General features: G+C 48.9%; 1 protein-coding gene across 1 annotated transcript in view; it reads right to left on the bottom strand.

Annotated features, from left to right (window-relative positions):
* The window catches only part of LOC135905924 (aquaporin AQPAe.a-like), a 135,996-nt gene that overhangs the window by 7,563 nt on the left and 113,766 nt on the right, over window positions 1-14,667 (bottom strand). The window contains exon 4 of the mRNA XM_065437044.2: window positions 13,656-13,773. Within this exon, the coding sequence (XP_065293116.1) occupies window positions 13,656-13,773 (118 nt within the window). The remainder of the gene's footprint in view (window positions 1-13,655; window positions 13,774-14,667) is intronic.

Below are 14,667 nucleotides of genomic sequence, written 5' to 3'. Positions count from 1 at the left end.
GACGACCGCGGAATTATATGCGAATGGCGGCTGGACTGAAAGGGACTCTGCAAAGCAACACTGAATCAGTTAAGAGCGTTGAAGACCGGATAAGTGCTGGACTCCGGATTTATCCGGCGGAAACAGGTTGGGTGCCAATTATTTTGTGTGCACGTAAATTAACTTCAGCTGGCCAAAAAACCAAACCAAAGGCTTCAACTACGACGCATTTCATTGCCCATGGGCTGTTTTGGGGGCATCAAACCCCATCAATCGAACTGACCATAGAGTACAAGCCGACACAAGAGCTTGCCGTGACGACTGGACTTACGAGCGCACATTTTTTGCGCTAAACAATGTTGAACAGCATCCGCGCTCCTACGCGCATTTGTCCGCGTCCTAACCTGCCGCACACGTCGTAACCAATCTCAGCACGGTGCAGCTGTTCTCAAAACGCAAAAGAGACTCGGCAGTACTGAACAACCAAACTTGGTCGGCCCAATCTGCTCCTGCTTCGCGAAGTTTTAGCCCGAGAAAGTAAACGGCGTGCAACCAAGATAACGCCTGCCTGTTCTTTTCACGTCTTGGCTTCTTCCTGGGAGGAAGGCTCCTTGCATTTTTCTCTCCCTCTATCTGTTTGCTTGTCTGACGGCGCTACGGTAACCGTTTCCTCTCTGCGGAGAGGAAAAAAGACGAGCGAGTAAAAAAGAGGCGCACCGGGTAATTTGTTTATGCACGCTCGCTTCCCGCTCACTGGAACAGGGAGCGAAGAACGAGCTGGAAGCAGCACCGAGGCATGCGCGCGGGACCTCTGGTCCTTCCCAGGAGAAAAGGTATGGTGCCAGCCGGAAGCGTACCCTTTCTCTCGGTAAACGGTGCAGTATTGTGAAAGCTGTAGAGCCGGGCATCAGCCAATCGGGCGCTGAGTTCGTGGATTTGATTACAACTAAAGGTTCGTGATTGGCTAGGCATCGCTGCTACCAAATGGCCAATCGTGACGGCCAAAAAGCTTTTCCTCGAGCTTACTGCATGGTTTCGAGGCCCTGCTGCACTCCACGCACCATAACATACACAATTATAGAAACTAGAGGTAACAAACATAGGATTGGCTGTTTAGTGTCACGCACGAAAGGGATCCCTTCTCCCTTCAAAGAAAAGAAAATAGTGAGCCAAATGAAGGGAAAACGTAGGCCAGAAGAGCTTCTTGCTAGACTAGCCGTGGTCGATGCTCCATTATTCAGTGTACCTGGAGCCACGAATAAATAAGCGAAGGACAACCAATAGAAACATGGGACAGGTGTGTCGAATTGTCGTCCCTAACTTGGCCAACACCAACCTCTTCCAGCCTATATTCCCGAACATGTAGCCTTACTTTTGTTGACGAGAGAGAGTGTATATGTATGTGTATACGTACGTCCATGCGTATGTGCGACAGCCAGTAGGGAAGCATTTTCATTTATTTTTTGGTCTTTACAACATGAGGCATTCGTTCCAGGATACTCCGCTTTGTCCGTCGCCCATTTGGCCCTGAGCGTGGGCATCGACAACCAACGACGTGATAGCCGATCCCTGACCCTTATTGGGTGCACCATTCACGCGCGATAAAGGCACGCGAACTCGTCTACGAAGCTCCGCTCCTCACATCTTTTCTGTTCGCTGCACGGTATTGCCGAAACGGAGCGCCGGAGACTCTGTCGGTCTTCCGCTGGCTGGACGCAGGAAGAAGTTCCGACGGGGGCACCGGCCAGAAACACCGAGCTTAATCATTTTCCTGTCGCGGGGAATTTAATCCACCGCCGTCTATGGCCTCCCAAGCGGCGACTTGGGACACGATGTGGCTATATAATGGTGTGTGTGTGTGGTGGGGTGAGGGGAGAAGGGGGAGGGGCGTGACGCGCAAGGCGCCGCACTAACGCCTAGAACCGAGCGCTAAGAATGGTGGACGTGGCCCCGAGAATCCCGGAGACGAGCATCGCTGTTTCTTTCCGCGTGACTGCCCCCTATAAGGAACCTCGGCGGACGCCGATGGGACGAGAGAATACGCAGAGCTACGGGGAAAATAAAGCGGGACGGGGAGAAGGAAATGACGTGACCCGTTAGGTATTTGCAAGGCTTGCTACTTTTCGAGGAGTCACTGTGGTGACGTCATTAGAGCGCTTTTAGTTGAACGCGGTGGTGGAGGCGCGCGCTCCGCTTGGCCAGCGAGCGGGAGCGCAAGTGCGCATGCGCCGACGGTCTGGCTACGAACGGGACAGCAAAACGAGAGCTACACGCTTCACTCGGCGTAGTAATGAGCACGGCTACCCACATTGAAGCGTGTAACAGCCTCTCCATAGTTCTCGTTTTGCTCATCGTCTTGAATTTCCGTCTCCCGCCTTCCCCGTGTTTTCCCCAGCCTCTCCATAGGTAGTTCTGAGCCACGCGACATGACACGTGTAGGCCGCCGCTCCCATACGCCGGGTACTTTACGTAGCTTAACGTTATAGCAAAAATACTGGTACTATTAGTAGACAAAAAAAGGCTAGAAGTACAACACTGGCAGTCGTCTTTATTGAGCACCGCGTATGCCTGAATTGGGCTACAACTGCCCGCGCTGAATTTGAAAGCTCCGATGGAACGAAGCCTTCAACGGGTCATTTGATGGAAACAGCTGTATCCGGTGTTTCTCCACCATTTCAGCGCGTTCAACCATTAGAGGACTCGCTTTTTAAGTCGACTTGAACATCGCATTTCTGGCTCTCCTCCGACAGGTTCTTGTCGTTAATGAAAATTCACAGCTGTTGGCCACATACGTCCGTATTTCGAACATTTCACGTTTTGCATCTTTATACAGCGAGTTCTGACGCTACCCGGAGAAACGCACGACAGAATACTCAATAATATTTCAGCAGCAAACATGTCTGGAAACGTTTTCCATGTGGACTCAAGAACTGCCCCTCCTATCCTTTGACTGCGGCATTCTGTTCATGAGTTGCTGCCCCCGGAGGATCGGCAATGTCGGAGTCTTATTTTACCTGAACAACTAAACACGGCATTTGTATACCGGAGTTCGCATCGTTTTCTCGAGAAACACCCCGAGGGGGGAGTATAAGCAACAGCCTCCATGCTCGGGACCAATAACGAGTCTTCGCATTCCTCCATTCTGTGCCAGTCATATCGCTGCGCTCTTCTTTTTTTCCCCCTTCACATTTGTTTTTAACTTCGACCACAACCCATCCAATAAAGGACGGCGCCGGACCAGAACGGAGAATAAGTAGGATACTACAAGAAAAATGAGAAAGAAAAGCAGGCGGAACGTATACGAATACAAACAAAGCAGCAGGAAACGAGGAGAACAGCGCGGCGACAGTCATCGAAAAGCTAGCACCGAGCCGTGGGGCTCACTCGCACCGTCGCTCCCTCGACGACCACACCTCGCGAAGCATCGTGGCTCTCATATATCCTCGCGGAGCCAGTGGCTCGGAACGGCTTGATCTCCAGCCTCCGCTCGGGAAAAGCGAAAGGAAGGCATTCCGATGTGGAAGCCGGCTTGCTGGCAGGCGGGCAGGCGGGCGCGCAGGCAAGCAAGCAGGCAAGCCGAAACGAGACACAGGCACCCCTGCAGTGGGGTTTGGATCGCGCGCGCTCCGGACCCCCGTCTCTGCTGCGCCGCGATCAGAGAAACCAGACCCCGGGGCCGAGCGTTGCGGGTCGCACACGGACGCGTGTCGCGCAAATCACGGAACAATCTCCTCTCCCTCTTTTTCATAACATCCACCCACCCACGTGCTCCGTCTAGCGATACGCTTTACTTTTCCTTTTCCGCAGCGCTGTGGTCGACGAATAGGGAGCGGTGTGTTCAGGTGAACGAGCCGGGCGACTGCATGCACCGCCCGCTTGGCTTTGATCTTCTTATGATCTTACGTCCTACCAAACGCGCAGCGTGCTCGAGAATAAAGGAACACTAAAGCGAAACAGTATATCAGTTTAGACTAACAAATCATTGTTTGAGGACTCTGCAGGCAGTCATTTCAAAATAACAGTTTGATTATTAGATGAGAAAATGAAAGTCGAAGTATCAGTATTTGAACTTCGCGCCGAAAACTCGACACCGGTACGTCAGTGAGACGTCAGGGATTCCAAAGTGTGTTTTCGCATTTGGGCCGGGTTGACTGAGTAAAGGTTCCCGAAACTTGCCATGCTTAATACTTGGGTCCTTTAGAACACAATGTAGTCAAGCTGTACCGCTATTTACTTAAGTAGGCCCTAGAAGATGCCATCAAAATCTATGATGTCACAGCGACCAGGTGCGGGAACTTCAAGGAGGCGTCACCACCCGTCTTTCGTTATTGCGTTTTTTCTGGATTACCAAGCGTCTTATCGAGGTAAAAGGGGTGTTTTTGGCGTCGTAGAAAGGTAGTTTACCGATGTAGAAGAAATCATTTTTTCTCTTTAGTGTCCCTTTAAGTAGGACAGATGAGACAAAAATAAATTGCGCGGCGCATCACTTGCTGTACATTGCGGTGTTGATCAGCATTCATCCTCCCTCACCCCCTCGTTTTTTTTGTCATCTTGAACCTCCACCCTTCTGTCGGACTCCTTTCCCCCTTCCCCTGCAGCAGAGTACAAGATCAGAAGGCAAAGCTCAAGTCCACCTCTCTGCCTTTTTCACAAATAAAATTTCTCCTCATATGTTACGACTACACAAAACAAACTACATAGAGTAACGTTATGAGAAGGCTTCGTATACCGTTTGGCTTCTGGGTCTGGAGTGCTCGCTTGAAATGAAAGCCGTTCGCCCAGACGGAGAGAATCTATCCTTTCCGCTCCTTTTACGTCCAACTTACACCCCCTCCCCCCTTTTCTCCTCCTCCTCTACTCGCCAAACAAAAGGCAGGCGGATATGCCGGGTAAGAGCCACACTGTCGCGGACGGCCGCACCGACCGAGTTGTAGCGCAACAATACGATTCTCGAGCAGTAAAGGAAGCGGAAGCTATTTCACTATACTGGCGCATTACAATGGAAAGCCATAAGCACATGAGACAAGAGCAGACAGTCCGCCAGCCAGATCAATGGCCACGTCCCAAGCGGCGACTCCTCGGTCAGCCCCTTGCGTGGAGAAATACGCGCCTCTTGGCAAGCTGTTGTCCCAAACCAGTCGCTATCCCCTCCGTATTTCGGGTCGATACGCCAATGCCAGAGGTATCTTGCTGTTTTATTTTTTTTTTCGCCACTCATTTGTCTTTCTCTTCCGGTAATAAACAACATGAAAGGAGGGATTGGTCATCGGCTTTTGTTCCCAACGAATGCTCTGCTGCCCCCCAGTCTTTTATTTAGCTTCTGTTTCCCGGCGAAGCAAAGGGGAGGCGGCTTTGAGTTGTGAGGGATAGCGGGAAAAAGACCAGAGAAACGCGAAGCCTCCACTTCGAGCAGTTCGGCTTGCCCGTAGCGCTGCAATGTGCAGCGGCAAAGCGCAAGCTACGGCCACCTTGTTGAGCAGGTGAACAACTCTCGCGAAACAACAAATACTCATGTTTTGCCAACGTGACAGGCGCTCGCAGCGGGGAAAACGAGGAGGAAGTGCGAGATGAACGTTCCAACAGGGTTCAAGTTTTTACGACCAGTGACATCATAGACCTGAGATTTTGAATACGACTGACCAGTCTGTGAACAGAATAAAATCGTGTCGCCCTCATGCACGAAGGAAAATTCAAACTGCCATAATGCCTAAGCTAAACTATTTCTCTACAAATTATAATACTTTTAATTGCGTATAACATACTTGAAACAAGAAACAAAGAAAGAAAACGCGTCGGTAACGTAGGAGCGTCACACTAACTACATCACGACTAAAGTTATTTGCGCAATTGTTTCTTTCACAACTAATTAGATTTTTCTTTTCTAAAGCTATAGCATTGATTCGAGCAGATGAGTGACCTACGAGCACAGTTTGAGTACTTCTTTTTTTACTGTGTCCTTCGAAAGAAAGCGAGCGGCCGGTATACAAGAGTGTCGAAGGAAACGGATGGTGATTCGCTAGAGAGACCAATGGAACAATTTCCAATCTACTCACGGCTACAGTATGGGAGAACAATAGTTTCAAAATGTCGTAGGATTTGGTGACGTTCAAAGGATTCTGTGCCGTTGATCAACAGAGTGCCTAACGTGTCCAATAAGCCTGTAGTTTGACGATCCGAAACGGTGGTCTGAAACGATGTGTGTCGGCTCTCGAAGGTATTACGTATCCGTAGCAGTTCGTAATTGTCATTTTGAGATGAATCGAAATTTGTCCACGTATGTCACGGCCTCGTGGGTATGTTATGCCCCGTTGCACTGAGTACACACAATGATCAACGCCTCCATAACAACACAACAGTTTGAAATGGCCAACAAGAATATGCAGTTTATCCCAAAACTGCTAAGCCTACCGTCTTGCACTTCATCTTTAGTTCTGCAAAGAAACTGACTATCGTCCAACACGGTCCATTTGTGAAGCTCCCGCTGCCGAAAGATATGGCTACGCGTGCGTTTGCTAAGAACGACAGTCCGCAGATTTCACGACACGGTAGGCGCCTCTTAACAATATATCGCCTTATACTTGACAGAATTGACAGAATCACGAGGAGCCAGAGATGAAAAAGAAAACTCATGATAAGCGCAAGATAGGCATTTGCGTGTTCACTCGAAGTCTTAAGCTTTTCGGTGGCTTTGAGTTCCACTCGAAATGCCAGCAGCTGGACAGGCGGCAATGACACCAATGACTACACGGCGAGGAATTGACGATGACGAGAATACGACAATGACGCGACAGCCGGGATTGAAGACATGGCTGGTACAGACGTAGTTCTGATTTCTGGCATTTCTTTTCGTCTTGCGAGGAAGTCCGACGCCGACAAACATGCTGACAACTGCTCGACAGATGCCACAAGAATAGGCTAAAGTAACTTTACTGGCTGTCGCAGCAATATCAGAGAGAAATGTAAAATGAAAATTATCCTTTATCGCTAACGATGCGATGCCTCCTCCTGTCATGACGAACAGAACAACGCATACATCTAAGCTCAGGAAGGTCACGAGTTCAAAGACTACGATGAAAAAAAAAAGAAAAAAATTTCCTCCCATCATTTTGCTTGCACAGATTTCTTTTTTTTTCTTCTATACGGGTTGTCGAGAAAAGAAGGTCAAACCTTACGCCTGTGGTTGCAAAATGGAGACGAATGAGACCCACTTCTTCAGTCCCAGCAGTTAAGTGCAATTTCCTTTTTTTTTTCTCTCATCTTACGCTGGATAAAGCGCGCACATTTTCGATCCACACGGCGGCCACGTACTCTGCACTTCGCGAGCCCACGAGAGCGTGTGGCAGATTAATGGCGCTCCTCCCGACACGTCGCGGTCGTCGAGAACGTAGCCGTTTTACTCGTCGCCGGGCCTGTCTGCGCCGGCGACTACAGCTGGTTTCCTTTTTCCTTTCGTTTTTATTGCTCAATACAGCACACCCTTGGGGGTCGAGCCACGTATACGAGCAATTTTCGTGCTTCGTTCAGCTTCCTCTTTTCAAAATATGGTCAACTCCGCGCAGGGCCGCTTACTTTTTGTGCCGAGAACGCTGAAACGAGCGATACACCTCTGTATGAGGGGGTGAGCCGAGTGCTCGCGGTGCAGCATTGAAATGAATATGGATGACCTTCCGAAGATGAAGGTTCTGTCGGAAAACTAACCAAATAAAATCTAATTGTTGGGCGTTAACCTCCCGAAGCAACAGGCAAGATACAAGTGTGCAGTGGAAGGCTACCGGATTAATTTCTACCCCCTGGGCTCCTCCGACGTGCACACAAATCAGACTACACGTGCCCTTTCTTCTTTTTCACTCCGCCCCCCACCGGAATACGAGTGACGTGGCCGTGAGTCGAACCCGCGAGTTTAAGCTCAGCAGCAGAACGAGCCACCGTGGCGGATAGCTGGAAAACCAGCAACCTGAAACTGTACAAAGTGTATGGGGAATGATTGCTTGGGTGCATAGTGACGGGTCTTTTGAGGATGGATCAGCGAGAGAGAAACACGGCCGCACGTTCTGCACATGCAAAAGTTCATTTCTTCATGTACTTATTCGCACATGCTGCAGCATGCACGGGTGAAATAATAAGTGAGAGAGAGACAGATGCACACACACACGCACAAAAGAAAAGAAGAAAGAAAAGAAAGAACCCGTGCACGAGATCACACGTCAAGCACATTTTTGCGAAGATTAACTAGAGGTACAAACTATGCTTTGTGAAACAAGTGCAAGGAGTATTAAGTAGAGTACAAAGTAAGTAGCGACACAAAGGCGGAAGCACAAACGAACTGTATAACCGTGTTCGTTGGCTCAGCATTGACCGCATCCGACGACTTGTAAGGACTGTGATGCGACGACGGGGGCGAAGCGTGCGCTGTTGAGCTCGTTGAGAGTTCGCTGACAGTTTCTGACATCGGTCTAATGCCCGGTGCTGCGTGCCTATCGCCGGTGCTACCACGTGACCAAGGAAGTGCACTGTTCGAGATTACTGTCCTTGTCTTCTCCGCGCCGCTTCAAGTTTTACTCAAGCGCATTTAGTTCGCGCCCTTTGTTCCCAGAGGCACGGAAGTCTGTATCTGCATGAAATGACTGGCGCCCAGTGAATCAGGAGGTAAACACATGTCTCATTCATATCGAATCTATTGGTTTTCGAGATGTACACCGCGACACCTGCCCTCCCCTTTCTCCCTATTTCCTGAAAAAAAAAGAAAGAAAAATGAAGCCTACAGATTTAAACCTTCCGGATAACTCGTGAAAATTTCGAAAATATGCGCTAGCACAGTTCCCCCCCCCCCCCTTTTTTATGTTTGTTTGCCGACTTGTTCGACCCTGACGCAGAAGTACTTTGTGCCTATAAATTTCTGGGGCAACTTCCTGCCAAACATTTAAAACTAAAATCTCGACCCCTCTGTCACTCAACCCGATCGTCGTGTCCAAATTGCCTCGAAGAACCCTAAAGAGGTTAAAAGACCAGCTGCAGCGCCTACGTTAAAGATGTTTTCGCTGAGAAGGAAACACAATCGTCCAACATTCGAGGACAAATTTCTCTCTGCGGAGCACCCACGCTCATTCGAGCACGAGGCGTGTCCCATCGAACGGAGAGTCGAAACTCCGTAAACGCACTCACGAAATGAACTCGCAGAACAGCGGAAGCGCGGAAACACAGATTGGCACGGAAGAATGCTCAAAGACGCCAAGAAAAAAAAAAACGGAGACGGAGCAGGCGCTTCGGCACGTGTCGATTCCAAAGCAGGACAAGGAGAAAGACACACGCGCAGCAGCAGCGACACGGCATATGCGGGCCACGGAATTTTGGGAGCGACGGCGCGCGCGTACGCGATCAAACGGAGGCAAGGGATTTCGCGCGTTTCGCCGCCCGCATTCCCGGAGACGGTACATGTATATATCGTACACCCGCTTCTGATCTGCTCAAGCAGACGAACGCAAAGCGAGAACGAAGGAAAATAAAACAACACTGACGAAAACGGACACGCACAGTACACGACGCGCGCGTTATACGTATTTGCATTCTGCGCGCGACAGAAAAGAAATTGGCCGGGCGCGCGGGAGGTGCGGTGAAGGTCCGTAATCACGGGTGTTTGCACGAGGAACACGTCCTCGCCGCGTTCACGTGCAGTACGTGCAGCCGCGTCCTTGGCGATAGCGGCACCGATGATCGAGTTCGTCGCCGCGATATCTCGACGAGGCGCCCGACTGACTGAGCGCGCGTTGTTTTATTCTGAAACGAGCGCGCGCTTCTTTTTTTTTTGCGTGAGACGCGCTTACAAGCGGGGAGCTCGAGGAGAATATAGCCTTGGAACGGGGACTACGAGGATGCGTGCCGATCAGTGTGGAAAACTATCCTTTCTTTGTTTTTTGCGTGATTTCACATACTATTTTCGCCGTAACTGTACGTCGGTGTGAACTATAAAAGGTCGAAGATCGCAGAGTGACTAGCTGCAATTTGTAGTCAGCCGGAGTCGGGTCCGATAAACGAACATAAAAATGTCACCTATTTCCGAGCGCTACAGGTATCCGAGGGTGTCTCAAAAACGAGTAGTAAACTCGCTATACTGTCGAAAAAAAAATCAGGAAACAACTGCGAGACAGAAGAATGGTATCAGCAGAAAGAAAGAAATGGGCAGTGTGCGCGGAAATACTGAAGTGGAAATGATGCAGAAACCATTGAGAATGTTTTGTTGTCATGTCGCAGTATCTATCCAGGGGAAACGAGGATGCAGTGATACCCTACCCGAAGCATGGCCATCCTCGAAGCTTCAAGGATAACATATAGGATTATGCGTTGGCGAATAACAAGAAGATGGCTGGACTGTTGTGTAAAGCCAAGAAATAGGCAGGATGAAATCACGTTACCTTTAACACAACAAGCTTATTTAAAAATTGATGGTTTGTGATACCTGTGGTTTGTTAACACAAGCCACAGGTATCAAGGATTGAGAATGAATGCAGCAGAAAGGTACAAAAGGGAGGAAACAATCTTGAGCTCAATGGTTTCAGCCACCATACCGTTTGACATGCGGTCCATCCAAATGGGAACATGGGCGCATTGCTTTGTTGGTTAGCTCTGCGCACGTGTGCGAGCGTTCGCGTTTTCTTAATGCCTGTCCACACAGAATATTGAGTCGCGGCAGTTTTCATCTCATTTCTCAACTGGAGAAGAATTGATTTCAATAGAAGCTGAAGAGGTTAACTTGGCTTCAGTCATGAGATTTCAAGCCCTCCCCCACCCCTCCGCCCCCCCGGCTCCTTTTCTTGTGCAGCTAAACAATATGATCAACAATATGATCACGAGGCGCACCCTTGTGGAATACTCCGGATTAATTTTTCACGACCTGAGATTCTTTAACGTGCACTTAAGACTAATTTCAGCGAGGATAAATTGAAGAAACGACGGTCCAAAGAGCGTGTCTCAAGTCCGTTACTCCTCATCTTGGTAGGAGAAAACGGGTAGATACAGGATGGAAAGAGACAAATTGGTGGCGAGTGACGATGCAATAGCACAATGAACTAAATCTACATAACACCTTGCCCAATACGCAGTATCTGCTCCGTAAGCACACTACACGACTAAACGTAACGCGTCCATCCAAACCGTTCTCGCAGGTGATGACACGTACTTATGAGAATAGATGCCGGTGAATCTTAGAAATAGGCATGCACTGAAGCAAAAAAAAGAAAGACAAAAAGAAAGAAGAAAAATCAGGAGAAGACAGCACAGACGCAATTTCATCAGAAGTCGTCCCGCTTTGTTCTGCAGCTCGCACGACGCGCCCGCCCTTGGCGACAGAAGATTCCCAGGGTCAAGCGAGGTTCGGGGCAGGCTTACAGCTCTGGCCGGTCGGCAGTGCAGATCGCGTCGCGCCGCTGCTCAGCGTTCCGGTCACGTCCAACTTCGTTTCTCTCTGCCTGTCCTTTCTGCCGCGCTGGTCCGGACCTCCCCCGGCGTGGACGTGCGCTCCAGTGACCACGTGCCTGGCGGCGATAGCGGGGGTGACGAAAGCTCTTACAAATAAACGATCCCGTCTGTCTCCGTAGGAAAGATCACCTGAATGGGTGTTTTCTTTTTTTTCTCCTCCTCCTTATTCTGTTCTCGGCTTTCTTCTGTACCGTCTAGGGGAGAGGACTGATGATGCCGGGGTCATATGTCCTATTACAAATGTTAGGCGGAAAGAGGCTATAGAAAGAGCGGTATAGAAAGAAAGAAAGAAAGAAAGAAAGAAAGAAAGAAAGAAAGAAAGAAAGAAAGAAAGAAAGAAAGAAAGAAAGAAAGAAAGAAAGAGAATCACGCGATACCAAGACGCCTGATTACGAAAGCAATCTTCGGTGACAAGAACACTCTGGTCGTCTTCGTTTTCCGCGCTGCCATTAAGGCCTAAGATAAAAAAGATGGAGGTCAGTAGGCACAAGTACTTTGTACACTTTAATTTTATTTTGTAACATAGATGAATACACAAGCCCTGGCGGTGCCGGTGGCAGCTACCGTCGTCACCCATCGCCTCTTTTACGATGATATTCTAAGTGATTCCAATGAGACAACAGTCGCTGGAGTTGATGCCCCTGCGAGCGATCTAACACATACTGCCCAACTGACTACCTACGCGATTTAACAAATAACGGAGAACTGTGCGTTTGGTGAACAATTGTCGTATTGCAAGTGTTTATTTGTTCCAGAAGTCGGTGATCATATTGTCCCTCAGTACTTAGCAAGGCTAATTAACCAACTTATAATTTAGTCATGTAGCAACGTAAGCGTATGCCCCAAAGCCTATAGAAGATGATTTAACGGTTCATTAAAGTTCATTTAAGTCAAAAGAAAAAGGAGTCCGCAAGTGACAGCCACAGGCAGGTCTATTGGGGCAGAGTTGTGCATTACATCTTAAATCATGTAGGCGCTTAGCTGAAAGTGCCTGCACACTATATATTCAGTGTTTTTTTTTTTTTTTGGGGGGGGGGGTCCTCGTGTAACACTCTAACAGGGCAAGCATATCACACTTGCATCACCAGTTTTTTTAATATGGAAGAAACTGCGCAAGCGGTCTTCCCCTTATGCAGTCTCTTGTTGGGGAGAAGCCAACTTTGGCGCGCATTTTTCAGAGAGTTGCGAACGCAAGACCCCGCATTATTTAGGCGCCTCGCACCTCAGTAGCATAGACAGAGTTTTAGAGCGCAGCTCCAGTGGCTCTTTCTTAGGCGCCCGTTCAAGGGCTCAGCGTCGTCGTTTCTCGGTTTGGTTTGGTTTGGTTTGGTGCCTTTGTTTTTAAAGCGAGCGACGTTCTTGACTACTTCATCCGCTTTCGCGTTCATAATTTTTCTACTGCGGGCATGTGCGATAATTCGCGCCACCATCATCGAACAACGTTGTCGACGTCAGCAGAATGCTTCGAGCGTATTGCTAGTGTATCCATCTGATTTCTGTAATCCACATACGCGGCTCGCTTACCTTGACAATCATCTTCGACGGTATCCGCAACATTTTTTTCCCCACACACTTCCTTGAATACCACCGTCGACGTGTCGTCCACCCCTGATTTACACACGGTTAACTTTCGCCTTTTTGCAACCACTTTCTCATGCCCCCCCTCGGCCAGACACGTGACTCATCAATCTCGGCGGACTCGGTGCAGAATGTTTTTGGTTCCCGGTAGATTTCAATCGATTCACTTGCGATTCAATCGATTCACGAGCTTGTTGGGCTTGCTGCGCCAGCCGCTCTATGCGCGCTTTCTACCAATATGGTCGTGCAATTTCCCTCGTTTTCTGTAGCGTCTATTTCCCCGCGTTACACTAGACACACTAAAAACCGACCGTGGCACGATCCCGTGCTGGGCCAACTTTTGGCAGCCATTAATTTTGTCACGTGACGGTCCGTCCTAGCTTGTATTGCTTTTGCGCGTGCCGTGTCTCCCCCGCCCAGCGACGTCCACTCGTCGAAACCGTTGCTGCACATCGTGCGCAGGCAGGCAGCTCCTCTCCTCTCAGCTCCTCACAGCCGCGTTGACGAGGCTGTGCCCCCGCTCTGCTGTAACGATAAGCTACGACTGCAGTTGATTACCAGAACGCGACCAGCAACCAAGTGCCACAAACAAACACATACGCGCGCGTACACACACGATACCACACCTTTGTCAGCTTCCTCGAGTGTTTTCCGCAGCGCCCGCGCCTGCTTCGTGGTGTCGAAGATGTACTCGTAGATGAGACCGGCCAGCAGGCCTCCGGATATGGGCCCGAACCAGTACACCTGCGCGAGACGACAGGAGAAAAGGAGATTGCCGCAAGTGTGAGCACCTCGAAACTTTGCTACGGCGTGAGCATTTTCTAAGCTGTGCTAAGTTTGAAAAGCAAAGATGTGCTTTGAGGTCAGCAGTGGATTGACTTAATGATCGCAAAAGTTGCTTGGCCCACGGGGTAACACATCAGTACAGCGATTCTAAAAGCGTTAACGACCTTCTTTAGTGAAAGTGGCACTGGAGAGAGAGAGAGAGAGAGAGAGAGAGACAACATATTTATTAAAATGTAGCGTATTCTGCTGGCGTATATGTAGGCGCCCACATGTACTCTGCATAGGGACGGGGATCGGGGAGAGAATGACACTACGGGAGGAGGAGGGAGGGAAAGGGAAGAAGAACGCAAGAAAATACATTATCACGGCGTGCACAGGTGAGAAAACTGGCTAGAGCTTGTCAACCAAGCTAATGTAATGCAGAAATATGAAAATACATTTTAAAGTGTGACGTTTCTTTGAAGCAGAAGGCATATATAGGACCTGTTCTCCTTCCTAGACTAAGTGGTTCTTGGGAAGCAGAGCCCATTCTACTGAAACAACAAGTCCTCTCGTCTCTGTAACGTAGACATTCCACTAAAATTGTACCCATTTATTAACACTTAGTATGCTCCTCTGTGCGTTTTTAATCGTTAAATTAAAGATTAGTTTGTATTTTTTCGATTGACTTGATTGACTGACTTCTGTTCAATTGCAGATAGTCCGGAATTCGTCGTTTTGTTGCTGTTTTGTATTATTCTTTGCTATATTTACTGCTTAAACAGGTTTCCGAAATGCATTTAATACCGAAACAATCTTCATTTCACCTCACATTAACAAGCTTTCTGATGTTAGCATCCTTCTATTGTCAGT

This window comes from Dermacentor albipictus, chromosome 5 (genome assembly GCF_038994185.2).
Source record: "Dermacentor albipictus isolate Rhodes 1998 colony chromosome 5, USDA_Dalb.pri_finalv2, whole genome shotgun sequence".
In the NCBI taxonomy this organism is placed as follows: Eukaryota; Metazoa; Arthropoda; class Arachnida; order Ixodida; family Ixodidae; genus Dermacentor; species Dermacentor albipictus.
The sequence above is the reverse complement of the archived record's forward strand: the minus strand, read 5'-3'. Positions and strand labels throughout refer to the sequence as shown.